This window comes from Capronia epimyces (assembly GCF_000585565.1).
Source record: "Capronia epimyces CBS 606.96 chromosome Unknown aczIQ-supercont1.6, whole genome shotgun sequence".
Lineage (NCBI taxonomy): Eukaryota > Fungi > Ascomycota > Eurotiomycetes > Chaetothyriales > Herpotrichiellaceae > Capronia > Capronia epimyces.
The window spans coordinates 1,705,751-1,733,243 of NW_006912909.1; the positions used below are offsets into that span (position 1 = coordinate 1,705,751).

Here is a 27,493-nt window from a genome sequence, read left to right on the forward strand (position 1 = left end):
AGACCATTGCAGCACAGATCCGTCATCACCCTACTACATCACAGGCACCCAAGGCACAGGCCTTCTTAAACAAGCACACTCAATAATGCCTTCTTCTGTCTTCCACACCATCACCCATCAGCTTCACCAACTCACGTCGACACTCTCGCTTCACCCACTCTAATTTCACCCTTACCTTCGCCTACGCATCCCATTCAAGCTCCCAGACTCCCAGACCGACCTCAACCCTCACGCGTCCCTCGCGCGAACGCCTAGCAAGCTTGCTCCCGTTTTTATTCGACTACTAGTATCCCATCAGACCTGCGCAACATGGCAGTCCGTGAGTGACCACCATTCCAATTGAAAATCTTGTCTACCTCGATACTAACTATACATGACATGCAGGCTCGCTATTTAGTCTGGTTTCCCTAATCATCCTCGCCGGAGGCCTTCTGTTCATGTTCTTCATCTTGCTGGCTGGCGCAGTTCAAGATTCTCCGCTCAACAAATTCTACCTCCTCCAGGCGGACACTGGCAACATACCGGGGGCACCCTCGGTCTCGCGATGGTCCTACTGGAACGTCTGTGGTGTGCAAAACGGCCGCACCGTGTGCGGTGATCAACACTACGAAGATGTACACCCGGCATTCCCGCTTGACCCTGCCTCGCACCGCAACTTCGGCACCACGGTGAATGTGCCGCGGAGCTTTGTCCGCCACCACGGCTACTACTTTTATATGACCCGATTCATGTTTGCCTTTATGTTGATTGCCCTCTTTTTCGGAGTGTTCGCACTGTTGACCGGACTCCTGGCCCTGTGCACCCGACTTGGCAGCTACCTAAGCGGACTCTTGACCACCATTGCCTTGTTCTTCCAGACAATCCAAGCAGCCTTGATGACGTGAGTATCGATTTGAACCGTCAGAGTCTGATTTAAGCTAACCAAATGAAACAGGGCTGCGTATGTCAAGGGTCGCGACAACTTCCGCAAGAACGGACAGGCCGCGAACATCGGGAAATATGCCTTTGGGTTCGAATGGGCCGCTGTTGCTTGCTTCCTGATCTCCACGGTTTTGTTCTGCATGGCCGGTTCGACACGTCGAGAGAAGACTCCGAAAGCCAAAAAACAAGGACGTGGATTTTTCCGAGGACGACGAAGCCGGAGCACCCGAAGCAGAGGAAGCTTTTTCCAGGAGAAAGAGTACGGGGTATAAACCACGAACATGAGAAATCCCCGAGGCGAGGCGTGGCGAGTATGCGATGGGGGACGTGGAAGTGAAGTGTGATGTTGAAAACAAAACCAGGGCGCTTTTGTACAGGTTTCGGGGTCTTCATTCAGATCTATGACCATGATTATGAGGAGTACGAGGAGTTATGTACGAGGCCATCGAGACCGGAAGTGCCTGCATGTGAAGGGCGTTGTGATGGCAAGTTACTAATAGGTAGTGTTTATTCTAATGTTTGTTTTCTTCTGAGCATCGGAAGCGGAACCAGAATTGCAAAGAAGCATGCTTGACCCGGATTCTATTGCACCTCTTGCGAGGGCGAGGGCTATTACGCACCTGTGCTGTCATCCTCCTCTCTACCTCTATTCTGTAAGTGAGAAGAGGAGAGAAGGTTCCGGAGACGAGAGGCAGCGCGATGGTGACAGCCCATCATGAACCGAACCAGACTTTGACCAAACTTTAAATCAACAGCGTCTTTGAAATTTGCTCCACCTGAAAGAGTACCGAGTCCAAATATGTATCACCACAACTCCTTCAACTCCTTCCACCATCCGACCATGCCACCCACACCGGGGTCTTGAGTATTCATCCGTACATCTCTGACAGGGACAGTGATCCGCAATCACCCATTCCTTCCTTCAGGCTTCGAGCTCAAAACTGTCGGAGCGAGACTCCTCGGCTAGTATATCGTGTCAGCTGCGGCCACCACAGGCAGTCAACGTGGTCAGACCACGGATACTCACTGCGAAAGCCTCGCGCAGCATAGTACGCAACCTGTACCAATGCGCCGAGGGCCACGATGGCCATGAAAATTCCAAACACGATCGACACAATGACTTCGGGAGAGAGGTGGGCCATACTGAAGGCGTCGGATGGCTGAGGCTGTGGGCAGATACTCGGTGAATGCGAGGCAGTTATCAGGTACTCCGTGAATGCTCAAGATTGTGCCCGCAGCAGACGAAAGTGGAGACGTGTTGCGATAGGACCGTACGGCAAGACTTCTCCGCGCAAGACTGAATGGCCAGAGACAGAAACAAAATCGAAGTTGGTCGGGCTGTGATTGGCGATGGACAGGGAAGGACACCCAATGATCTCCCACTTGAGAACCGCACCAGAGACTTGAAGGTTCCAGCGACGGTTCTTCAAGGGCAACAACCCAGCGTGAAACGGTGGGCGATTGGGCGATTGCCTGCAGAGCGAGTGAGGCTTGGTGACGTCGGTGGAGTGGCTTGGGGGCTCTGAAGCACGAAGACCGAGCTGTCAGGGCGAGTCGAGGTATGTATCCGTACTCCGTATATGTTCTGCTCTGTCAAGGTGTTTTATGGTGAAGATTGGCGGGAGAGAGTGAATGTTCTGCTTGGAAACTTGGCCTGCTATGCTCTGCATGGTGCCTGAGAGATGGGAGATGCTCTCTTTATACTCCGTACAGACAGAACAAATCGTGAGAACGACTTTTGCGCGAACAAAGATCGGGACCCATGGCAAGCCAGGAGGCCAACCAGGCACATATCGACGCGGCACTCTGATTTGCCCAAATCGAGGCAGTTCTCAGGGTCCTCAGGGTGTTCACGAGATCATACAAGCTTGATACGAGAATATACAGTCAACAAGGGCCATCGAAGGCAGATTGCTACGACTGACGACCTAGTGGGATGGGACGGCGAGTATTGGAAATACGTGCAACGACTTTTGCCTTGTGGTGGCTGAGCCTTTTAGTACGGAGTACGGACACGGAGTACTACGGAGTATCCTCCGTGCGGCGATGCCACGCTTGTCCAGCCACGGCTTAGGCTCAGGCCTTAGGCGACTCCTACATAAGCCCTGAGGCTAAGGCTACACGGGCGCCGGGAATACTCTTCCCAAAAGTGTTCCGCTGCAGCACCCCGGACACTCGCATTGAGCCTGGGCGGGATGGACTACAAGTTTGTTCGGTATCACTGGAAGGCTGACGGGCGTGGGTGACTGGTGCAACCTGCCAGCACCACAGTGCGACCTGTCGACCAACCGCCGCGCCAACGCCTATGCCCATGAAGAGGAAAGTGACAAGATGGAATAATCGTTATCCATTATTATTGCCAGGCCGAGTCAAACATAACCATGTCTGCCACCTAGTCTGCGGGCGATTGGCCGAAACCCCTGGAATCGCCACTACTATTACAGATTGTCCGCGTCAGATAGTCAGATGTCCTCCTTCTCTTTTAGAAGATGGCATCAGCACGACGAGCTAGGTTACGTATGCATGCATGCATGCAGCATCTATCTAACAGCTCCAGGTTCCCCCTGAAGGTCTTGGAAGTTGATCAAGTTTGCAAAGTCAATCCGACATGTCGAAAGGGCGCAGGAATGCGCACCAGCCGACGTCACAATCACCATCTAGAGGTGAGAGCAGTGAGTGAGTGACAAGGTGAGGTCGACGATTGCCGACAAATAATGGTTAAGTAGGCTGCTGAGCAGGCAGCAGCTTGGGGCACAAGTTTTATTGAGCCTTACACATCCGTACAGAATGGAAGTACGGATACACTCCTCCTCCTCCTCCTCCTCGTTAGTCAGGTCACCACGATCATAAGATCCGTACAGAGTACGGAGTACTCGTACTTGTGGTCATTGAACCCAGCAACCTGATTAATCCTTTGTGGGCTTAGGGGCCATGGCTAGATGCGTCACTCCAGCGCCAAAAAGTACCATGTACTGACATACTGTACCAGGACCAGGGTGTTGCCTGAATTTCAGCCAGCATCAGCTAGCCTGCCAATTCCCTGTCCTCGTTGCTGGCTTACTGTAGGCTTGGCTGTTCAGTTCAGTGCCCTAGGGACCACAGTACGGAGTACGTACGTAAATGCAACAAACAGTATCTATACTGCTTTGCTTTGCTTTGCTTGTACGCTGTCCCAAGGAATGAATGGATGAATGAATGAAGAGCGGGAGTGGGAGTGGGAGTGGAATGACGAACGATTCAGGCATGCTACTTGAAGAGAGTGCGGATAGTCTTGTGGGGTCGAAAACATGAGAGATGAGAGATGATGGATGAGAGATAGTGGAACAAACACTTTCATGCCAAACCTCCATTCCTATTCTACGAGAACCTAGCAGAGCATGTATTTCCTTTCCCTTGATTGCTTTTCCGGATAGTGTTGACTGAGGTAAGGACTGATTGAATATCCGGGATTCCTTGACGACTTGACTTGAACAGGCTGAATCTCCTCTTGACTTCTGAATATCCTCCTTGACTTCTGAATATCCTCCTTGACTTCTGAATATCCTCCTTGACTTCTGAATATCCTCCTTGACTTCTGAATATCCTCCTTGACTTCTGAATCTCCCCCTTGACGACCTGACTTGGGCCAGGCTGAATACCTCCTTAAAGACTTGACTGGGACAGGCTTAATCTCCTCCTTGACGACTTGACTTCTGAATATCCTCCTTGACTTCTGAATATCGTCCTTAACGACTTGACTTGGACAGTCTTAATCTCCTCCTGAATGACTTGACTTGCCTGACAGCCTTCTCCTCCTCACTTAACTTGCGACTGCAGCTGAGCCTGGAGTTCCTTCCAAGTCGTGCTGACAATCGGACATCCCACACCGCTTCCCGCGCCTCCCTTGAAATTCTGGAGGGTGACGATACACGTCTGAAGACGAGTGAGTTGGTCGGCCGCCGAGGTTCCTGTCATAGCCGGTGTATGTGTCAGCAAGACAAGAAGACGATTCATGCAGCAAGACAAGAAGACGATTCCTGATTCATCACAGAGCAAGAGTAAGACTGACCAGGTGGAAATGCCGCTCCTCCTGCCACCGAGTCTTGGACGGCTTTGACAAAGGTGGCCGTATCTGGTGGACAATCGCATCTGCTGGAAGTCAGAACCGGGCCTGTGCCGTGCCAGATGGCATCAATCACTCACGGAATGGCGATCTTGTTGTCCCCCACGCAATTGGCAGTTCCATCGTTCGCTTTCACACCAGCCGTGATATCAAAGGGAGGGATGAGAGAGGCGTCCACCGAAGAAGAGCCAGCGCCAGCGGGTGGGGATGGGGAGGCGGTCGACAATATCCCAGTCCCAGTACCAGCACCAGTCCCAATGCTGGCGGTTGTGTTTGCACTCGCGGCTGCTGCGGCGGCAGAGGTGGTAGTGATGAAGGTACTGGGAACGTTGCCGCCGCCATGGCTGAAGCCAGCTCCGCCTCCACCTCCGTCTCCGTGGTGCTTCCTTTCAGCCAGGACAGAAGGGGCTTGGAGCAGGATGGTGGCCAGGATGCACACCACGGCGGGGTGCATCGTTGCGAGCCTCATCTCGTATATTAGTGGGAGTGTTTTCGGTAGATTGTGAACTGTGGACCAGCCTGTAGCCACACGGTCAAGTGTATCCAGATCCAATAGTCAAACAAGCTAGTCGCAGTCGAGTGGTGCCCAGCACGCACACGCGGGTAATGTCAAACCGCGGGGAGAGAGAGAGAGAGCGACAGAGCGAGAGAGGAAGCGAGATGAGATGCAAAAGATAGGCGCCAAAATAGACTGGAGAAGAAAGAACTAAAAACCAAGCCCGAAACAAAAGGGAACGAAATGGCACGGCCTGCGCGCACAGTGAAGGAGTGAAGGAAAAATCGAACCAAGGCAACGTGGATGTATGGTATCGAGTCAGTTGCGAGTATAGGCTGAGAACGAGGACGAGGACGAGGACGACGATTGCTATATGTAGTGATGTCCTGTCTTGCCCACCTGCTTTCTGCATGCATGCGTACGTACACTGTCCATATGTCTGTCAGGAGTCGGAGTCGCCCTCGCCCTCGCGCGCTGCAGATCCAGATTCAGATCCTGATCCTGGTCATGGAGGGAGATTCTGGCAGCCACAACGCGGTGCCATGGTGTCGGTATCGGTGTTGGTCTCGCCCTCCCCTCGCCCTCGTGGACTGTATCACGGCTGTCGGTGATTTCTCATCCGCATTCGAGGTATTGGAGATAAGAGATCGGTTTGTCCCCCCTGGATGTGGATGTGATGTGGTGTGGTGGGCACCAGATCACACATCGCATGCGTTCTCCGTAGGCTGTAAGCGCGCGAGAAGCGAGAGGGAGAGGGAGAGCGAGAGCGAGAGCAAGAAGCAGACAGACGGAAAGGGAGTCTAGAGTCTGGAGTCCAGAGAGGGCGAGGGCGAATAATGAGGAGGTGGGAGGTCTCGTCTCAGGTCTTGTGTTTCAGGAAGCCGACGTTGGTGTTGGTGGTGGTGGTGGTGTTGGTGTCGGAGTCGGCGGCTCGCCAATCGCCCACCACTCAAGTCACTCATTCGATCCCTTTCACCGACTGAGCATCTGAGATACACGACCACGACTACGTCCGCACTCCGTACTCCGCACTCCTATCGAGAGACCTCCCTCTCTCTCTCCCTCGCCCTCCACACACTTTCCATGCATGGATTCATGCGACAGGGGCCGCTACACATGAACCTGTGCCATACCTGACGATGCAATGGCATTGGTCCTCGCTCTGGCTCTCGGCATGAAGACGCGAAGTTAGAACCTGCGAAGATTCAAGATTCAAGATTCAAATTCCTTGAAATCGAGCAGCCGTCGCGCCGCGCAACGCAGGACTAGATAATTAGGTCTACAGAACAGCATCTCGATAGCCTATCCACCTGGATAGACAGGCAGGCAGGCGCCTAAGACCCCTAGGGGCTGTTGTGGTCTGCTGATTCTCGGGCAGGATAGGATACATGGGACGATCGAGGAGAGGAGAGGACAAGTCGAACAGGGTACAGTATACACTATGCGTGCGACCAGCCTCCAGGTGAGAGACGGAAATGAAAGTGACTTCTCAAGCAGCCTGGGTGTCTGTTGTCTGTTATCTGTTGTCTGCAGTCGAGATTTCTCATCGGCATTCAACACGCAACAGATACCAGATACCGCAAAACAGACACAACAGGCATTTTCTTCGTAGATCTGATCATCTGTATTTCCCGTCAAGTATCTCTCGCTTCCACATCCCAGTGATCTGATCCCATCCCGCTGCCAGCCTCAAGTGCTGACCATGCCCCCCGATTTAATAGATGCCCGGGAGGATCCTCCACTTGACTCGCCGGCAGTATCGTTCCCAGTCCTTGCCATATTTCTTGCGGCATTTTTCCTCGTCCCGCATCTCTCGATGAATGAGCAAGACGCCAAAATACACAATGTAAAAGTAGGTAAAGATCATTCCCCAGCCTCGCGCATCCCCTTGCACAACCTCTCTGGTCACAGCCCCGGTGACGGGATTCTGGTATTTGTTGACCACGTATCCCGCCACCCCGGTCGGCATGCAATAGCTAAACGACATGATCCAATCGCCCAAATAGTTGATGTGGCGCGCACGGCCCCACCAGCCAGAAACAAGAAGTTTGGAACCGGACTCCGTCGTCAAGGTTTCGAGATGTGCCACGCGAGGATCTTTGGGATTGGTTCGGAAGCGGTTCTTCTGGTTGTTTGCGGATCGGAAGATATAGTAGCCGAGTCCTTGAACAGCCAGGACTCCTGCCACGCCGGGAAGGCCCAGTGACAGAGGGTAGACCGCGAGATAGCGAGCTTGGGTGCTGTAAATGAACGGAACCCATACGAGATCGCCAAAGGACAGCATAAAGCCGAAGCCATCGTTGATCACGTCAATTGTGGTCAGAATGGCGGGTTCCATGTAGAGAGCATCGAGGGCGTAAAGGGACTGGAAAAGCGTGATGAGAATGATCGAATCGCTCACAAAGCCGTGCACTTTGTATTGATGGACGACGAAGCTGAGGTTGAGGATGACCCAGCCCGTCAATCCTGGTCTCATCTCGTTGAAGACTTTGATGTCGATCTCCTGGCCCCCTGCAATCGGTATCCATTGAGGAAGTGTGATGCGAGGGTTCAGCTCGCGACCGATGAAAAAGTCGTACAATATGTTCCCTGTGTGACCTCCTTTGGCCAACTCTCGGTTCTGTGGGTTCGGTTGGCCAGGATGGGGCACGCTGAAAGAGGCCAGATAGACGTAGATTGCTTGTGCTGTCGCCACAATCAGGTTGGCCGTCACCACCTGGGGCAATTTATCCCAAAGAAAGTCCCACACAACGAAGTCGACGCCCTGGACGGCGGTACCGACGGCCAGACCAGTGAGGATCAGAAGGGCAGAGTTGAATGCATTGAACTTGTAGTGATGCCTCCCTCCTGTCCCGAGTGTGATGCCATCCACCTCTTCGCCTGGTAACAATAGCTGCAACGCGACCAACAGCGCGTAGTACCCAAGCACCCAAGCCGTCACCTTGAAGTCAAATAAGCCTGTTAGTCCATTCTCCGGCCAGAGTGTTTGCTGCTTCAGCTTTTCCAGCGTCAAAGTCTTCGGACTCAAAAGCGCGGGAGCAGGACATCCAGAAACATCGTTACATAGGAAGATGCTAGAGTAGACGAGCAGCGGTAGACCAAAGACTATGCCAGCGGCACCCAATCTGCGAAGAGTCAGCGTGTGAGCACCGGGAAGCCATGTATGTGGAATCTTGGGACTTGGGACTTACGGGCCTGCAAACTCATATTCGTGGCTTTCCAACGGGTGCGCCGACGCGTGGGTGTCGGTCTTTGCGGATTTGATTGCCATGGGTTCAACGAGTGTGCATTGCAAGGGGGAGGGGTGAGGGAAAAGAACAGGATCGGTTTGGGGTCATTCAACTCAAAACGTAGAACAACAAACGAGCGACTGAACGGATTGAGAATATGTCCAGGGAAGCAAATGGAGGAGAGGAGTCTATTGTGTTGCTCTCCGCTAGAATTGTTTGTTCGGCAGGAGAGCAGCCGAATGAGATCATGAACTCAGCCTCACCAGATTTCCAGCATCTGGGCCCCAAGCCACAAGCCACAAGCTTACAGGCTACACGCCTCACGCCTCACGCCTCACGCCTCCACAGCCTTCCCGCTCGCGGGCGGGCTGAAAGAAGAGCAGGAAATTGACAGCTGAGTTCCCGTGTGCAAGGCCCCAGGCCACTAAGCCTAAGCCCCTAAAGAGCCCTTGAAACCTGACACCTCCTCTGCCGTCATCTGCCCCTGCAGCCTGCAGCAACTCCTGGCCTGTGCCTGATCATCGACAGCTTTCAGTTCAGCTTTCACCTTTCACCACTCCGAACACCGAACACCCGAACCCCGTTATCTCCCTCTCGCTAGGATCAGGACTTGGTCCCAAAGCTGTCTGCTGTCCTCTATCCTCTTTCCTCTTGTATGAGCTTCACTGAATACCGCATTCGCTTGTTCTGCTGATCCTCTTCCGCTCGCTATATTCTGGAGCGCATGTTGCAGGCCATCTTGCGCATCACGTCCTCTTCCTCGTCTCCATCGCATGACAGATAAATTTCACCAACCATGCAGTTATCACTGGATGCCGTTCTATTGCTCCTCTCCTGTCTCCCCTTGACCATCGCCTCGAGCGAAGTGAAGCCGCCTCCTAAGCCATGCACCATTCACTCGCCTTCCACTGGCTCCTTCTTCGACCTGCGGCCGCTACTGCTGACGGTGGATGGGACAAAATACCAGGTTGCAGGCAATGAATCCTACCACGTCAAAGGCTATGACTACCCTTCGAACTTCACCATGAACTTCTGCGGGCCCGTTGTGGAAGAGTTGGACGAAGTGGAAGGAATTGCCACCACAAAAGTTGCCAACGTCTCGGCCTTCTACAAAGATCACCGCGGAGACGTCTATAGCATCGGTCAACAAAATGACCAACCGTTGTTCCGGGGAAAGAAACTGCTCTTGAACTACACCATGGGCTCACCCTGTCCGGATCTCGACGAGGCTGGTGTCCCCATCGACGTGGATACTGTGGTCTACACCGACAAGAGAAGACGCAAATCGACTCTGTTGTCCTTCATCTGCGACACCTCCCCTCTACTGTCTACTCGACCAGCCATCTCCTTCCTCGGAACCCCCGACCACTGCACCTACGTTTTCGAAGTTCGCTCTCGTTACGCTTGCGGAGGAACCACGTCGTCCGGCGAGAAGGGCACCCTCGGACCTGGCGCCGTGTTCGCGGTGATTCTCGGTATCGCTCTCCTGGTCTATCTTATTGGAGGTGTCGTGTATCAGCGCAATGTCATGCATCAACGAGGATGGAAACAACTCCCCAACTACGCGGTCTGGGCAGGCTTGTTCAGTTTCATCTCGGTACGTTCCTGCCAGTCTTTCATTTCTCTTCTCCCGGTTGGAAATCTGTGCCAAGTTCCCTTACACACTGTGCTACCAACAGAGGCCTCTGTCCGTGCCACGCCGAAAGCGAACTATCTCCCGTGCAAGGACTTACGATTGGAAATCCGACCTACCCTAACGGAGACTGACCTTGTGCCACCTTTTATGATTTAGGACATGTTTGTCATTCTGTTCTCTTCATGCACACGCCGAATGCCGGGTGGCATCACGCAGTTGTTCGCTGGCCGCCGAGGTTATCATCGTGTCGGAGCAGACGATACCCGCGGCCCTGGTCGAGGACGCACCCCCGACGACGAGAACAGACTGATTGACCAGCTGGATGAGGAGTGGGAAGATTGATCCTCCATACCATCTGACTAGGTTTTGGCCATACAGCCAATCTTGGAAGAGCAACACCCCACGCATTTTCATTGCCACACGACGAAGGTGTCTGATGAGAAGAAACGAATTCGACCGTTTTGCACTGCATCCAAGTAATGCGCCGCTCTGACTACAATTATCCATATCCAACTAGCCAGGTGCAGGGTTATTCTGTGCTGGGATTCTGGTTTGCAAATTGTCCTCTAATGTCCCCGCCACCGGTAGCGCCCAGGTCGCCAAAGTCCATTCCATCCAGCGCAGTATTCCCAAAATCGTCCATGCCGCCGTAGTCGGGCGGTTCGATGTTGAATGGCAATAGCCAGGCGGAGGAACTGGTGTCCATCATTCCCCCGGCACCCCCGGCGAGCGGTTCGCTGAAGCCAAACCCGGCGACATCTAATTGGTCCCAAGGGTTGGCGGCACCGAAGTTCCCCAGGGAAGGAGAAAGATGTGATGTGTCGAGATTGCCCATGGCCGAAGCTCCAAGGTTGTTGTTGCTTGGGGGATCGACATTGGCATATGCCCCGAACACCATCTGTCTGTCAATGGCTGGGAGGGTGGAAACAAAGTGAAGATTGAGGTGCGGCGAGGTTGGCGCGCCATAATTGTACTGGTCGCTCGGTTGAGATTGCGCCCCGGGAAACTGAGGGGCCTGGTACAGTGACGGGGAAGTAATGTCAAAATTGGATGGGTTGAATGGCTGCGTCAGGTTGAGATCGGGTGTGGGAACTGGCAACTGCTGCTCGGGCAGCTGCTGTGAGGGTTGCGGTTGTGGGTGTCGAGATTGCGATTGTCGGCGTTGAGAATTGGGTGCTCCAGCCGTAGTAGTCGTAAGCGGGCCAGTGCCAGCCGCCGCGCCCAAAGTAGACAAAGCAGTCGTCTTGCCCTCCGTTGTCCCGGCTTTTTTGTTCTCCGCCACGCTCTTGCCGCGCCGCCTGGCGATTTTCTTGCCGCGTGGCCCTCCGTTGGCATCGTCCGCTTTGCTCGGAGGACTCAAACTGGCAAAGAACTCCTCGACCGACTGCAGATCGCTGCGCTGGGACATGACAGCCTCGGCGGCGCCGCCCGCTTCCCGGCGATACTCCAGATGCGATCGCTCCCACTCGCTCTCACTCACGCCGTGCGGGTACTTGTCGAACCAGTCGCCGTACTGGAACATGGCCTTTCCGGACCCGGCGGAGGATGTGGCGGTGTGGGTACCGGTACCCTTATTGTCGGCGCCAGGTGTGCCGGGCCGGCTGGAGCTCGCGTCGAGATCCATCATGGGCGTCTGGGTGCCGGAGCCATCGCCCACGGCGGATGGCCGGGAGTGCGATGAAGGCGGCATCAGGCCGTTTGCCGGGCCGCCGAGGCCAGCGGCAGGTCTGCCCAGAGACTGCGAGTGGGATTGGGATTGGCGGCGGGCGGCGTCGGCAAAGGCACGGTAGTTGTCCTTGATGGACTCGGCCATGTAGTGGAACATGCCCCAGTACCTTTTCATGCGGGTGAGATACTTGTAGTTGTGTCGCAGGTTCTCCTTGGACGAGGCCTCAAGCCCGGCGTTCTTGCTGAAAATGCCCCAGACCTGCACCGTGGCGGCCGCATACGCGCAGTACCCGGCAAACGGGACCGTCAGGGTATGCCCTGTCGATTCGTCGATCAGGCTGGAGATCAGGTTCGCAGACTCGATGACCGTGGTGGCGGAGCTGGTAAGAAAGGGCTTTGGCATGCCTGCCGCGGTCAGGTGCTGATGGTGCGGGCGATGGGAGGGCACCGTGGGGATGGCGAATCGATGTAGGAAGAGCGAGATCTGAGCCAGCACGATGTGTAAGAAGAGGAACTGGTTCGCGAGACGCTCCGAGCCGTGTGCCGCAAGGTTCTCCGGCGTGTAGATGATGTCCTCTGGCAGAGACGATTTGAGCTGTTGTATCTGACGCTGAAGGGTGGCGAATTGTGACAGCGGGTCCCAGATGGGATGAGAATCTTTCTCCTTGCCGCCCAGGTTGAGGTACTTGACGATGCGCTTCCAGAGCACTACTCCACGGACGATATATGCAGAAACCCCCATGTTTGCCTTTGCTGCGGCGGCCTCGTCGCCCGTGGTCTCGAGCGAGCTTTTCTTCGATGTTAGCACATTGCCGTAGAGATCTTCGGTGGTACCGGGAACCTCCATTTGAAAATGGGATTCTTTGATCGGCAATTGGATCTGGAAGTAGTCTTCGTTGAGAAAGGAAGGCCGCTCTGACCCCGAGGAGTTGAAGGTGTCCATCAGATAACAAGCCCACATTGTCCGTCGGCGAATTTCCCGGTCGGTAAAGGACAACTCAGGGGGTTTCAGACTCTTCTTGTTTGCATCACTAGAATTGGCCATCTGGTTTCGACCCAAAGGATCATGCTCAAGCTCCCGATGCAGTTGCAGAGCGTAGCCCATTCGCATTGCTTGACCTCCAAATGACCAGGACAAGCCACCCTCACAGGTGCCGAAATAGTGCAACCCCAGCATCAGCATGGCTGTGAGGATGGTGATGTTTGGCTCATAGTGGCGTTTCTCGACAATGTGCCGGGCAGGCGTAGCCCATTGTTCCCCACGGAGAAAGGCCGGCTCGGTGCTAACTTGGGGATGGGTCGAGAACCGAGCTGAGACGGCACAGACCGCCAGAATCAGAACTGGGGGAATCGTGCCTGCCTTCAATTTACGCATGAAGCTGGGTTTGTGGAGCAGGAGATAGGACTGGCCGTAGACACAATCAAAGAAAACCTCGGCGAGGTGCTCCTGGATATGCGGTGGCGGGAGGGATTCCGAGCCTTCGATGAAGAGCTTGTTCTCGCCCTCACGTTGCTTTTTTAGACCGGCGGCCGGATCAAGGAGAGACGGTTTGTCCCGGGAATTTCTCCAGTCGCTGAGTTCTTGCGCAAACGCTTCATCGGCCGACCGCTTCTTCGGCTGCTCTTTATCCTTCTTGGGTGGTTGGCCTGGTAGAGGCGGCCGCACCGACGCTCGCCCGGTGGCGGACAAGTCGGGGAGTTCTTCCTTTGGAATGACACGGATGACTCGGTCTTCCATCCGTTTCAGCCTTTTGTCCAACATGGCCATGTAATCTGTGCGAGGCGCAGCTTTTCGGGTAGTGGCTTTATAGACACATGGGATCCTGGCGCGGAGACAGTGCTTGCAGGCGGGTTTTTCGCCCGAACATCTGATCTTTTTGCGCCGGCAAGCAATACACGCCAAGGGCAACCTTTTCCTCTCCTTGCCAGCCTTGGTCTTCAACTCGCTCCATGCCGGCGGCGGCTTCTCTTCCTCGGAAGATTTCTTACCGGTATCCTGCTCGGCTGGCTTTGTTGGCGAGGAATCCGCGTTACTTACTGCTCGATTGGCGGAACTGGTTGAAGTCCATTGGTTCAAGGCTGCCGCACCAAATAGATCATGGTTAAATGCCGAATCGATGCTGACGAGACTGGCACGGTGCTGTGGACTGGGAACTCTGCCTGAGGGATAACCTCGATTGGGAAGACCCTGACCATGGCTCAGCCGGAGATCGGGGGGGACGTCGATGCCGCTGTTGCTGCTGCCATTTGGGCTTCCAACGAAGGGGAAGTTGAAATCGATAGATGCGGGGGATGAAGGATCGAAAGCAGACGAGTTTGACGGTGGCGGCTGGGTTGGAGCATTGATGATTGAGTCAATGCAGGCATTTCGAGCATCGGTCAAGATATGGCCTGAGTTCGACAGAGACCTGTTGCGGTGACTGTTTTGGGCGAAGCCCTTCTGGTTAGATGAGCTTGTCATAATGCCGGCACGGTCGACAGCGCAGAACTAGTGGTGGACCGCATGTCCTCATGCGAGATCACAGCTGGAGATTGTGGAGAGAAGAAAGTGGCTGGAGGAACCGGATCGGCGACCATCAGCTGGGAGCTCTTTGGTAGCCGAGATCGAAGCGCGATATCAAGTGAGAGTGGCAGAGAGAATTCAGGCGGGTACAGTCAATGTACGCATCAGACTGAGAATTTCAGAGCGGTTGGAAAGATGACGAGGCTGTCGGAGGTGTCGGGTACAGAGAGAGAGAGAGAGAGAGTTTGGCGGAGATGTCGAACTCGAGTGGCCACCAATTACTCCGTACCGTGTGTGGAGTAGGCCGTAATACCAGCAGCACCGACACACGAGCAGGGAGCTGGGAACCGTGATGGTGATGGTGATGGTGCCGATGCGAGAGTGTCGAGTCGAGGTTGAGCTCGAATTATTTCAACTCCCTGGAATCGCTCGCGGCGACAGACGTGGGGAGATGAGGCTTGAGAAGGAAGGTCCCTACAGACGAGGTCAGGACAAGCGAAATAGTGCAATGGGCCAGCCGGGCTGCACGGTCCAAACAGGCTAAAGACCGGAGAAGAGGAAAATCGAGGAGAAGACAAGAATGATGATGATGTTGCTGGCTCATGCTGGTGGCTGGCGGGCGAATCATGGGGAATCAAGGTGGAGGAAGAGGAGGATGAGGAGGAGAGGGAGGAGAGGGTTAGGGTTAGGGTTAGCAGGTAGGTGGGAGGAGGTGGAGAGCATCCAGGCACCTACCAGGTGGCGGCAAAACATTCTACAGTGGAAGAATTGCACCACAGGCACCCTAGGCTCATGCTCCCCATCCCTAGCTGGCTACTATCGGTGCCTAAGCCACTACTTAAACTTGGGTCCTCTTAGGTGCTGCATCCCCCACCACGAGCACCTGACAGGCATCGTCGCACCCGTTATTAGGCACCCATACAGCAATACACCTACCTACCTAGGTAGCAATAGGGCAGGACATACCTGTAGATCACCCACGCGTGCTTGATGTACTGTATATAGAGTCAGCCTGAGAACATGTGGAAGCCATGGCACTTCTAGGGGGCGTGGCACACATGTCCTATGTACCTAAGTAACTGAGTCACCCATGGTGCCCACTCTCACCAGCACCAGCAACATACCGAGGTGGGTGCCTGATACACAGCATCTAAGGTAAGGTATCAATCTTACATCGTTGCGAGTCCTCCCTTCGTACCTGTATGGCGCAGTCACATGCACTGTTCCCCGCAAACAAAGATTATTGCCTGACTAATTACCTAGCCATAACCCTGGAGGTGTCGGGCTCAGGAGGGCTATCTACACCCTCTAGCTTCTGTCAGACAGCCTAGCGAGCCTCGGGACTCGGGGCTTACATAACTACTAGTACTGTAAGCCGTAAACTCACCCCCGCAGCCGCAGCCGCAGCCGCAGTCGTCAGCGCAGGCTGCGGTGCAGTCAGTCATCACCCAGGTCGAACGCAACTTCACACCTACTGTACCCTCAGGCCCTTACCTACCTACCTACCTACCTAACCTTTGACTAGATACTGTTGCGAATGATCGAGAGGAACAACAAGCCCCAGCAAGCAGTCACTCTGGCTGCCACATTGTCTCATCTTTGTTGCTGGCTTAACATCCACCTATTCTTTGTGCCTAATCAGGTGACTGGGTCTTGATGCACGCTCTCGCCCTTCCGACCAACACGGTTTTCCATTTTTCCTGCTTCCGCGCCTCTGCCTGCTCTGTTTCTTTCCTCCACCACTTTGTGCTCCCGGGTTCTGCGCCTCCTTGGAACGTCATGGAGAGCTTTGTTCGTCACAAAAATCCCATTGGCCGTTCATCTTTCCCTTTTCTATGTGATGACGAGTCTAGCTGAGCGTGTGGCCGGCCTCGCTCTCTCGACCTTTGAATCACTGCCCCGAAAATGTAAACCTCGCACCTTTGCAGATGGTGGAAGAGAATGGACGCCCATGGCTGCGCTTATCCTGGCCGAGGCGGGGGACGATCGACCATTGACTTGCGTATCGTTGGCAACAGGAACAAAGTGCCTTGCTGCCTCTGCTCTGCCGACTTGTCGAGGCACCGTCCTTCATGATTGTCATGCTGAGATTCTAGCTTTGCGTGGGTTCAATTGGTGGCTGCTTGCCGAAGTTCAGAAAATTGTCGAAGACCCAGCATATCAATCGCCATTCTTAGAGTCTGAAAAGGAGTACGAGACCGATCATCAGCAGACAACCCTGTCCACGCCGTTGTCAACCCCGGGCGCTCCATTCAGACTGAAACCCACAATCTCGATTCACTTCTTCACCACCGAGGCTCCTTGCGGCGATGCGTCTATGGAAATCTTGATGAATTCATTGCCGCCTGATGAAGCAGCACCCTGGCCGGTTAGAGAGAACGCGAGTACAGCTCTCCAAGGTCGAGGTCACTTCTCGCTACTTGGCCACGTTCGCAGAAAACCGGCCAGAGCAGATGCAGAGCCAAGTCTCTCCAAGTCTTGCACGGACAAACTCGCCCTTAAACAATTTACAGGCATCATCTCCTTCCCTGCTGATCTCTTCGTGCAAAGGACTGCGAACGCCTTCATTCGAACCGTGGTCGTGTACGCCAATCAGTACAACTCTACTGGCTATGAAAGAGCCTTTGCATCATCTGGCAGGCTGTCGAGCCTCAGCCACTTAGGTCACTTTTTCAGCATCGAGTCACTGCCTCCAGAATTCTCGCGATTCCCTTTCAGTAAGGATGATCGGAGCGTCGATTCAAGGACACAAACGAGACTCAAAGCAAGCAATTTATCTGCTCTGTGGGTCAATCGTCCCGGCCAAAAGAAAGATGATGTCTTGGAGGTCTTGGTGAATGGGGTCAAACAAGGCTACAAGCAATGGGACGAAAGGCCGGCAAAGGCAAGCGTCGCCTCCCGCAGAAGACTTTGGGAGCACGGGGTAAAGATCGCGAAGATCTTCCCGCAGAATCAAGGCTCGAGAGGTGAGCCAGACGATCGGATAGAGTACGATGTGGAGTGGCACAAAAAGATTGATCAGGTGTTGTCCATAAAGACTTATTGCGCAGCAAAATCCACAACCCTTAGATCCTCATATGTGCAGCGCAAGAAGCATGTGACGGAGGCTTTGTGCAACTGGACTGACAACCGAGGTGATGATGAATGGTCTTTGTGTTAGCAGTCGACAATCATTTCCATTGCCGTGAAAGGACCATTCAGACAACAGATTCTTTTTGCCGAAATCACGGTGGTAGGTACCACAAAGCTTGCAGCACCAGACTAAAGGGCTCTTTGTGCGCCGTGGACAATGAGCGCCTTGTTACCATTATTCGTTCATCTGGAAGCTGCCTACCACATTATATATATATGGCCATGGATCCATAATCCATTTTCGGGCTTCCATCCACCGCAATCCCGATTTTCAAGCACTCAGAACCGGAAAGCTGGTCGTTGATCACTACCACTGTACTCAGGTTCAAGGCTAACCTACTAGAATCGCTCGATATCCACCATGGCGCCTCGGAAAGGATCAACTTCAGGGCAGAAGAAGCCGTTGGAGTCAGAACCCCCGATTTGCATTCCGATGATGCGACCAACTTTGACGCAGGCTGAGCCTCCGATGAGGAATGCTTCCCTATCTCGTCCCCATCGCCAGGTCAGTTCAAATAACAGAGTAACGCAGGCGAGGAGGCATGAACCGACGACAGGGGCTTCAGCCTTGGACACTAACAAGGTATCTTCGTCATTCCCAGAGACCCTCCAGACTGATGATGAGGCATTTGCATTCATGGAACAGGCGCTAAACATCAACTCAGGAAGTAACTCGGCCGCGTCTTCTGGGAGACAACGATCCTACGCACGCAGTTCCATCATCTCACCAACGCCGCAGGGAGGACAACGATTCTTCCCACGAAGCCCCGGTATCGCGAGACATCGGTCTCTCCTACGGACTTCCACCAGACCATCTGCCAGCAACGGCCCCAGCGACCTTGACATCGAACGTCAGATAGCCACCCTCCAGCCGGCAGATATCCCCGTCAAGATCAACATCAAGGTCAGCTTCAAGTCCTTGCGCACGAAAGTCAATATTGCCGCCCCCTTCTTGTGCCACGCCAACCACTTGGCCGACCTCAACGCCTTCTGCAACTACGTCCGAGCTCGGCACGCAAATGCACTGCCAGAGGAATTGTTCACTACTAACGAACCGAAGCACTGGATACTACGCTGTACGGCGGAGAATGGTGCTGACGGCGTCGAGGCGAGCAGCCCCTTCCACCGGGAATACGCATGCGATCCCAACAAGCCTATCTGGGGCCTCACTGCACATTACGGCCAACTCATGGCTTTCTGTTCCGTTCAAGGCCGGGCGGTAGCTACTAGGCTCGTGCATGAAGCCAGATCCAGACTGGCCCTGGCCAAATCAGAGCGCAAGTCCAGCGAGTGGACTGCCGAAGGCCGGAAGCGCGAACCGTTGAATGTGCGAGTCCCGAGAGAGGCGCCTGTTTATGCCATTATCGACATCTTCTTTTAAAGTCGTTGACCGCCCTCCCAGCGGGAGAGTTGTCGTGAAGGGAGGAGAGCATAGGAGTCGTGGAGGGAGGAGAGCATGGGATGGTTGTGGAGAGAGTCTCGATAGGATGGGATAAGATCATTACCAAGTCTGATTTTACATTGACGAATCCAGCCAGTAGAAGTATTCACAATGATGATTGTCTATTTTCTCTATAGCTTTGGTATATGTGCCTTGTCCGTCTCCCATCAGATGAGTAGTATTGTAGTAATTGATTCATTTGGCGTATCCAGTGGCCTCATCTGCGCGGGCCATGCATGATTCCAAGGTCCGCCAGAACCAATCCACGTCCATGGATCGCGGAATTGTGACGCCCTTCCCATCCTGAGCCTTGGCGGCGACAGTCCGCCCCAGCTGCTCACCTTCCAGGACAACATCGACGTTCCATCTCTCTCCGCCGTTGTCGTTGAAGGCGATCCTCGTCTTTGGATCGGGGTGGGCGCCTAATAGAACGGCGACGGCGAGTGGGTCGTGCAGAGGCGGGCCTTCAGTTAAGCCGAAGACGTCTGCGTAGGTGTGGGCAAAGAACATGAGCAGCTCGTTGAACATGGTTCGAAGGCGCGTGGGGCCGTGGTCGCCGTGCAGCAGGAGGGTTTGGATCTCGGGCGTGGCGTACGCCTGGTGCGTCAGGTCGAGGGGGATCAGCGTCGTTTTCGGCTGCAGCAGCGGGTTCTGCAACACGGCCCGGGCGGATTCCGGGTCTGCCCAGATATTGAACTCGGCCCAGGGGGTGCGGTTGCCGATGCGGGCGTGAGTCGCACCGGTGGTCGAGTCCGGCTGCCCCGCGGGGCCCATGGTGACCTGGCTGAAGTCGCCTCCGATGGCGCCGCCCATAATGGACAGGCCGGCGATGTGGTTCGACAGGTCCGGGTCGACGGCGAACAGCAAGGCCACGTTGGTCAGCGGCCCGCAGGCGACCAGCCATGCCGTGCCTTCAGGCTGGGCGCGGAGAGCCTTTCGCATTTCCCAAACCGCATTGCAGTTGGTCAGGGTGACCGCCGGCGGTTTGGGCAGGAGATCAGTGCCGGCGAGCCCGCCGACGCCGTGAATGTCGGATGCCGTGTGGATGACGCGGCAAAAGGGGTGGGCCGAGCCGGGGAAGACAGGGAAGTCCGGCTTCCCAATCGCCTCGAGGATGCTGAGGGCATTGGCCGTCGTGTTCCGTAAAGAGGCGTTGCCGTGGACGGTGCTGATGCCCAGAAGGTCGAGGGATGGATGGTACGCGGCGAGCAGGATGGCGCAGGCGTCCTGTCATGACAGCCGCGCGGGTGAGATTGGGTTCACAGATTGGAGAATGGGAAATGGGGAATGGCATCGCATTCAAGGGAGTACGGTTCGAACGGAACTCACATCATGACCTGTGTTGGCTATGAGTTAAGGTGGTCGCAGACGGGGGAGGAATGATGTAGTCGCTTCGTACCTGGGTCGCAGTCCAGCCATAAGGGGATCTTGGGATGTGGCTCATATTGTTCTCCCATGTTTGGCAAAGAGGATCACAGCAACCCCGGGCAGTGAATTCTTGAAGGTTCGACGTTCGCTCTGCTGGCGACGCTGATGCTGATGCTGACGCTGGAACAGGCTGTCAGGAAGCCTTGCATACTAGTGATACACATAGACGAACTTATCGCTTATCTCGCACCAGAAGGGAAGGTTTGGCGACGGGGATACTGGCTTTAAGCCCCCTTAGCCCTAGGGCTGTAAGTCGGACCACCTCGTAACGCACAACCTACGTAATGCACAACTGTTCATCATACCCACCAACACGCGTAACTATAACTTTAAGCAACTCGTTCTCAACCAACTATAGTATATATTATTCTACAATTATCTTAATATACCTATTATATCCGAGCAAACCCTATAGAACGCGATTCGCGCGTATAAACGCGACGAACACTCCTCTCTTAATACCGCCGTTACCGCCTTTAATATCAGCCGCTATACCTTAACGCGTCGATTAAGAGGAGGAAATACTCGTTAATAGGCTCGCGAGGCGTAATAGCTCTTATCTTATACTTAAGAGTAACTTCTCGTACGATAGATTATAGATCTTAATATCGTCGGAGTCTCTTCTATCTTTATATAGATACGAGAGTTTATAAGGCTTCTCTTAATAGTCTCTAAAGAATCTTCTTTAGTCGACTATAACTAGATCGTACGCTTTCTCTAGCGTTAACTAAATATACGATCGAAGATAGATCGAAAGATTAAATATTTATATAAGTTATAGAGTTTAGCTTATATTTATATCTTCGTACTTTTTATATATTCTTTAGTCTTTTACTATTAGTATCTTTTCGACGTTAAAGCGATTCTATTAAAAGAAGATTACTAATTTATTAAGATATAACGAAACGTAACTTATACGACGCGTTTAGTTTCTTAAATATTATATAAAGGTAAGAGAGTACGTTCTTTAATCTCGCTATATTAAGGCGGACTAGAAAGAAATAGGATTAATCTCGTATAACTCGAAGAAGATACTAAATTCGTCTTAAGTTATTTAGAAGGTATACTCTATTATACTAATACTATAAACTTCGCGTACGCGTAAACGAAGGCTCTTAGTAAGTATTACTAAAAGTATATCTATAAGTAGATAATACCTTTAATCGTAGATATTCGATACTTATCGAGATATACTACTTAATAGAGCGTCTACGTGGGACCTTAAATGTGACCCGAAGGACGTTAAACGAGACTAAATAAATAAATAAATAAATAAATAAAATACTACTTAATAGAGGATCTCGTCTATTACTTAATAAGACGGCGAAGGCGATTAATGTACTTCTATAGAAGACTATCGAGTAATCGCTCTAATTATAATAGTTATTCGTTAGTCTATAAGAGAAGAGTACTACGAAGCGTACGAAGATTCGAATAGATTTAAATAGGGTGTTTACTTCTATTATAGATATTAAGGAGGCTTAGGAGCGAGTTACGCGACGTTAGAAGGAGTAGGATCGCCGAGATAGGGTTGGAGAGGTATAGGCGGCGTCTAAGGTACTCTTAAGGATCACCTTCGAGAGCCTCTATATAGAGTAGTATATAAACGACGTAGTGTAACGCGTACGTTGAGTATAAAGAGGTAGTGGGTATACGAGGAATAGTTATACATTACGTAGGTTGTGCGTTACGAGGTGGTCCGACTTAGTCTATACTACTCTGTACTACGGTCTAAGTACGGATAGTGAGTGACACCCTCCCACCTCGTTTGGTCGATCGTCCACTACAACTCGTCGCACGCAGCCTCGAGGATATTTCCTCCTAGGCCAATCATACGTTGACACACCTCTCTTGACCACCAGCGCATCGAGTCGAACCCAGGTCAACCGTGTCAGAGTCGTCTCCCGTCTCGTTTCTTGCTGCGGCCTCCCCCTGCATTGCCAGCGTGGCCGTGGCCGTGGCCGTGTTGGGCACGAAGGGTGTAGGGTGTAGGGTGTCGGCACTCCCCCTGGCAGACAACTCACTACATAGTCCCAGCGCAATGCCCCTTCGCACCATGGTCCTGAAATGACCGCCTCCTCCTCCTCTCCATCACGACCGTCCGTTCCGGCAGTAGCGGCCAAGTCTGCGTCCACCGCGCAGTTCTCGCAGTTGAACGTCGAAGCCGACAAAAAGGCCACCACCACCACCTCCTCCTCCAAACCTCGTCCGTCCTCGCAATCGAACGTCGCAGCTGATGGCAAGATCGCCTCCGGCCCTCGTTCATCGTCACGTGTCGCTCCTAATGTGAGGTCTCGGCAAGATGCCGCAGCCCTGGATCCCACCTCTGAGAGAGCGACTCTCACCCTGATCAGAAGGACGTTGGTGGCCGATGGGAGCCATGGCACAGATTTGAAAGCCTCTCAGACAACAACTGAAGGGGTCTTGCCTCCGCTTACCAGTTCAAACGAGGTGGACGTGCAACTGTACGCCATCGTCGCCATCGTGGTCAAGGACTTTGTCAATGCCTGGTATACCAGGATCACTCCAGACCGCGCATTTGTGGATGAAGTCATCCAGCTGATTGCACACTGCACACGAGCTCTGGAGCAGAGACTACGCCTGATAGACATAACGGAACTGATGTTGGACGAGTTGCCTGTCTTGATCGAAAGGCATGTTGCCGGTGAGCCTTCCGGCATGAAGAGAAGCAATATCTCGAATGGGTTGTTGACATGTCCGCTTCACAGCATACCGCACGGCCACGACCGCCCAGGCCGCTTTACAGTACGGAGAGAGCACCCGTCGAATCTATCACGCCTTGAACCCACATCCGGCTCTCGATCCCACTCTGCCGCCTGAACAACAGCGGAGCTACGAGTCTGCCTATCGACAACTACTCATTCAAGGGGCCCTTGCCGTCCTCCTCCCGACCGAAGACCTGGCCAACACTTGTCTCAGAACACTGGTCAGCGACATCATCGCCGACCTCATTCTCGGCCAGGTACTGGCGGAGAAAGTCTGCCAGCCGTGGTTCTTGCACGGCATTGTCTCAAAGGTGGTGGAAATAGTGACCGCGCGTCCCACGGTTGCATCTTCCATCGGTACTAGCCAGACCCTTCATCAAAATGGACGCCAAAGCCGACTCGAACAGTTTGGCCTATTATCTTCAGACACGGCGGATCGAGAGCATAATTCGCCCACTCGTCACCAATCATGGCTTAGTGTGTGGTTTTGGAGTCTCCTTCAGTGTGCGTTCATCGCGTATCAATTTCTACGATTCCTCTTCATCGGCATGGCTTACGCCCACCGGCTGCCCCAAAGAATCCGCCATCATGAGAGCCATCGAGTGGACGGCTCCACTCCCTCGCCGTCCACAGAAAAATCCCCCGTCGCATCCAAACGTCGTCCAGTCGGTGCCGACCGGTATGCCCCTCGTGCGGTGATCAGCTACGGGATGTTCGGGTGCATCTCGACCCTGCTCGATTTGTCAATCCGCATGCCGTGGCTGGAAAGCTCTCTGAGCTTTTGCCAATACTTTCTGAGCGCGGGACCGGGTCACCTCGGCGTGCCAAACTCAACGCTAGACAAGTAAGTCAATCCTTTCATTCAATCTTCTTGTCTCTCAGTCCTCGAGTGTGTGGTGTTCATGTTTGTTGTGATGGAGTGGATATTCCGGTAAGACCTGGTCGTTCCTATCAGTTGAAGTCGCATCGAATTGAGGTCATATGACATGGTCTGGGAAGGCTACGGCCAATAGCCCGAGATATCAGCCATGTCTCAGGCATGTGCTAAACGCAGGCTTCCCCTTTGGTCAGCAATCTTGGGGCGTCAGGGGGGTGTGGACCCCCAAAACAGCCAGAATGACCGACTCCGGTCAAAAAGTCAAAAAGACCGCTGTTACCTGTCATGACGGTACAGACACACGTATTGTCACCATGCCAGATACGGACTTTGATTGGACGGACTTTACCCTCATCCCTGGTCACATCTCATGCGGCCTTGTACCCTGGACGCGTGAGAGGATGGTCATGCCCGTCGAACAGTTCTCTTCGGTGGTGGAGTTCGCCAATTCATGCTATCGATATCTGTACGTCGATTCGATGCCGGATCTTCCACATCGGCCACCAACCGTGGTGAACGATCTGTTGAGAGATAAAATGAAGCGAAAAGGTCGTCAAAAAGCGGAAAACAACGACAAAGGCGGCCAATCAATGGTCAGAATTTATCCACTATTCTTCTCCTGCTAAAGAGGGTGCCAAATTTCGAACGGCAAGCCACTCACGCGGTCGACATGGATCAGCCCCGCCTTCGTCGTCGTCCTTGCCCGCCGTTGGCTTTGCTTGTTGGCTCTGTTCACCAAAGGAGAAGGCCAGCTGTGCACCAGTGATGATTGCACTCCCCTCCTCAAACCGTTAGTGCCATTTCCTGGATCAGCCTTTGGCTGAGAGTGAGACAACAATTGCAGCTGAGGAAGGCTCATATGTTTCTTGTCCGAGAGAGATTTTCCACCCCCAGGCCAATGAGACAGCTCAGCCGGTGGCATTTTCGAAAACCATACCAGTTCTGCCACCCTATTGGTCGCCTTTGGCGTGTACAGCTGAGCCGGCGCGGTGTGGTGCCATTCCTCTTTCAACCGTCGATTTCCGGGTGTGTTCGGCGCGTGCCGATAACAGAGGGAAAGCCGGCCCCCATGCCTGGCGATAATGTCCGATTCAGACACCCATCTTTTTACGTCACAAAAGTGCCCCCATGCCGGACGGGTTGCACCACCGACACATCCTTGCACGCAGCCGTTATCTATCAATCTGTGCTGTCAAACCTGCCATCATCGTCAATCGGACTGAGATGGGGGTGTTTGTTGTGACACTGGGACACTTGGGGGTGTGCCACAACAGGAGACTAGCTCGGTCTCCGACCTCCAACGGCCCTAGCCTTTACCGACTTCGGCTTGGGCATCCTTTTCTGCGACCTTTCCACCAAGCTCCTCGTCGCAGCCCGGAGCTTGTTATGGGGTGGCGGTTCGACGCCCATCCTGACTCGTTCGTCATCCTTGACGGTGGACATTCTAGACTAGACTCCCTGAGTCTTGCATGATTTGGTTCTAAGCTTTGATGGACCTTGATCCTGGTTCTCCCATTTCTCGACTTGCCGCACTTATGTCTAGGAACTAGCCTTTTCGCGTATCACCTGGGCTGGTTTTCGACTTTTCCCTTTGGCCGGAACTAAGTTTGGACGCCTGCAGAGTAATGTGTGGGCGGGAGGCCCCAAGTCTCTTCTCCCTGGTCGTGCATGAGGACTGCAGGACTGCATTCTGTCAACCAAACGCACCAGCACCAGCACCACTGCGAACACATGCTTGCGAGAAGGCTGTGTGGCATTGTCAGCGTTCTGGCCCTCTCATGCAACCCCGAGAGAGAAGCTCAAGTCACGTGGATCGCTTCCCGAACGAGTACGAAGATGTTTGGGTAGCAAGATTGGCCGGGATGGGCAGCCATGAGGCAAATTGGGCAGCATTTACTTGATCGATGCCACTGTGATGGTGTAGCGTCCAGGAAATCATCACTCGGGTCGTACATTGCTGAGGCGACGAAACCCCCAGGATCCGGGATGCGTCTGTCGAGGACAACGGACGCAACGTCAATCGCCCTCCGGCGACGGAATTGTCTCTTGTCAATCCTACATCTCGTCTTGACAGTTTTACTCTGTGACCCTCATGAATATACCTCAAACACAGTTGAAGACGGTTTTGGTCTGCAGGGTCTTTGCTAACTTGGAATGGTCATACAGATTCCTTTACCACACATTATCGACACGTTTCTTCTCACCTTCTCTTCTTCCACCTCTACTCCTTCAAGTCCGAAGCCTTGTTTTTCCCAACAATACACTGGGTCCGGCAGCCCCGCCGCCTCCAAGTCCTGAAGAAGCATGTCGGATCCGATCCAAGGCCGCCTCGGACCTGCTGTCGCTCATCCCTAAGAGCGTAGCAAGGAGGTTCTTTGGTGCGGCCAGTAGGGGGAATACCACTCGAGTTCCTGCTGCTGGTGGCGATGACATTGATATTGATGGCGGTGGTGCAACAGCAGCCGACTCGGACGATGAAGTGCAACGGGAAGTCGAGGAAAGGATTTTGGGGTGGACCGACGACGTCGAAATGAACAAGTTCGTGGTCTATGCTGTTCTAGAGCATGTCGTGCTCAGACTGATCCCAGAGATGGTTGGCAAGACGCCCAGTGAGCTTTTGGCTGAGAGGGGGGTGTCACTGACTGAGACTTCGGACATGGATGGGGATGTCAATGGACATGGAGAGAAGGAAAAGCGTCAGTCTGATACGGTGAAATAATGCATCAACTGTGTTGGATGTTCTTACTATCTTGTTCCTTTTTTCGGTCTATGCTCGTTCTCACTTCTTTGGGTTATGATTTATCTCCCCTATTTGGTTCTTTTGCTATCTTGTTCCTATTCTTTTCGGTCTATGCTCGTTCTCACCTCTTCTTTGGTTTATAATTTATCTTCCCATCTCCTTGACACTGAAACTGAAGGATATGGGTTTATGATTTATCTCCCCCATCTCCTCGACACTGAAACTGAAGGATATGGATTTCTGGTTTATCTCCCATCTCCGCGACACTGAAACTGAAGAATATGGGTTCATGATTTATCTTCCCATCTCCATCTTACTGGTACTGAATCATTTGTTTCTTTTCTTTTCAGTCTATGCTCGTTCTCACTTCTTCTTTGGGCTTATGATTTATCTTCCCATCTCCTCGACACTGGAACTGAAGAATACGGAGACAGAATGATTCAGTACCAACCAGCACCAATGCCAGTAAGATGGAGATGGAGATGGAGATGGAGATGGAGATGGGAGGACGCACCAAGCCTAGCTACACGAAACAAGACACAAGACACAAGCAAAGAGTCCACCAGCATGCTTGGGCCGAGTCGAGTCGAGTC

The 27,493-nt window shown here is 53.3% G+C and overlaps 11 protein-coding genes across 11 annotated transcripts; 6 read left to right on the top strand and 5 right to left on the bottom strand.

Annotated features, from left to right (window-relative positions):
- Window positions 1-309: 309 nt before the first annotated feature.
- Window positions 310-1,193, top strand: A1O3_07503 (uncharacterized protein; the record flags this gene model as incomplete). Its single annotated transcript, XM_007737611.1, has 3 exons — window positions 310-319; window positions 385-880; window positions 935-1,193. 3 exons carry the CDS (start codon window positions 310-312, stop codon window positions 1,191-1,193), a joined length of 765 nt encoding a protein of 254 aa, XP_007735801.1.
- Window positions 1,194-1,843: 650 nt separating this feature from the next.
- Window positions 1,844-2,063, bottom strand: A1O3_07504 (uncharacterized protein; the record flags this gene model as incomplete). The annotated part of the gene is made up of 2 exons (XM_007737612.1): window positions 1,844-1,884; window positions 1,949-2,063. 2 exons carry the CDS (start codon window positions 2,061-2,063, stop codon window positions 1,844-1,846), a joined length of 156 nt encoding a protein of 51 aa, XP_007735802.1.
- A 2,653-nt stretch (window positions 2,064-4,716) lies between these two features.
- Window positions 4,717-5,477, bottom strand: A1O3_07505 (uncharacterized protein; the record flags this gene model as incomplete). Its single annotated transcript, XM_007737613.1, has 3 exons — window positions 4,717-4,868; window positions 4,970-5,049; window positions 5,104-5,477. The coding sequence occupies 3 exons, from the start codon at window positions 5,475-5,477 to the stop codon at window positions 4,717-4,719; spliced, it is 606 nt and encodes a 201-aa protein (XP_007735803.1).
- A 1,756-nt stretch (window positions 5,478-7,233) lies between these two features.
- Window positions 7,234-8,790, bottom strand: A1O3_07506 (delta14-sterol reductase; the record flags this gene model as incomplete). Its single annotated transcript, XM_007737614.1, has 2 exons — window positions 7,234-8,644; window positions 8,711-8,790. 2 exons carry the CDS (start codon window positions 8,788-8,790, stop codon window positions 7,234-7,236), a joined length of 1,491 nt encoding a protein of 496 aa, XP_007735804.1.
- A 755-nt stretch (window positions 8,791-9,545) lies between these two features.
- A1O3_07507 (uncharacterized protein) lies at window positions 9,546-10,727 on the top strand (the record flags this gene model as incomplete). Its single annotated transcript, XM_007737615.1, has 2 exons — window positions 9,546-10,346; window positions 10,542-10,727. 2 exons carry the CDS (start codon window positions 9,546-9,548, stop codon window positions 10,725-10,727), a joined length of 987 nt encoding a protein of 328 aa, XP_007735805.1.
- Window positions 10,728-10,914: 187 nt separating this feature from the next.
- On the bottom strand, window positions 10,915-14,514 carry A1O3_07508 (uncharacterized protein; the record flags this gene model as incomplete). The annotated part of the gene is made up of 1 exon (XM_007737616.1): window positions 10,915-14,514. The coding sequence occupies one exon, from the start codon at window positions 14,512-14,514 to the stop codon at window positions 10,915-10,917; it is 3,600 nt and encodes a 1,199-aa protein (XP_007735806.1).
- Window positions 14,515-16,396: 1,882 nt separating this feature from the next.
- Window positions 16,397-17,716, top strand: A1O3_07509 (uncharacterized protein; the record flags this gene model as incomplete). The annotated part of the gene is made up of 1 exon (XM_007737617.1): window positions 16,397-17,716. One exon carries the CDS (start codon window positions 16,397-16,399, stop codon window positions 17,714-17,716), a length of 1,320 nt encoding a protein of 439 aa, XP_007735807.1.
- Window positions 17,717-18,049: 333 nt separating this feature from the next.
- Window positions 18,050-19,069, top strand: A1O3_07510 (uncharacterized protein; the record flags this gene model as incomplete). The annotated part of the gene is made up of 1 exon (XM_007737618.1): window positions 18,050-19,069. The coding sequence occupies one exon, from the start codon at window positions 18,050-18,052 to the stop codon at window positions 19,067-19,069; it is 1,020 nt and encodes a 339-aa protein (XP_007735808.1).
- A 255-nt stretch (window positions 19,070-19,324) lies between these two features.
- A1O3_07511 (DNA glycosylase) lies at window positions 19,325-20,573 on the bottom strand (the record flags this gene model as incomplete). Its single annotated transcript, XM_007737619.1, has 2 exons — window positions 19,325-20,356; window positions 20,529-20,573. 2 exons carry the CDS (start codon window positions 20,571-20,573, stop codon window positions 19,325-19,327), a joined length of 1,077 nt encoding a protein of 358 aa, XP_007735809.1.
- A 2,051-nt stretch (window positions 20,574-22,624) lies between these two features.
- Window positions 22,625-24,131, top strand: A1O3_07512 (uncharacterized protein; the record flags this gene model as incomplete). Its single annotated transcript, XM_007737620.1, has 2 exons — window positions 22,625-23,222; window positions 23,287-24,131. The coding sequence occupies 2 exons, from the start codon at window positions 22,625-22,627 to the stop codon at window positions 24,129-24,131; spliced, it is 1,443 nt and encodes a 480-aa protein (XP_007735810.1).
- Window positions 24,132-24,474: 343 nt separating this feature from the next.
- On the top strand, window positions 24,475-26,879 carry A1O3_07513 (uncharacterized protein; the record flags this gene model as incomplete). Its single annotated transcript, XM_007737621.1, has 3 exons — window positions 24,475-24,753; window positions 25,443-25,578; window positions 26,437-26,879. The coding sequence occupies 3 exons, from the start codon at window positions 24,475-24,477 to the stop codon at window positions 26,877-26,879; spliced, it is 858 nt and encodes a 285-aa protein (XP_007735811.1).
- Window positions 26,880-27,493: the final 614 nt, after the last annotated feature.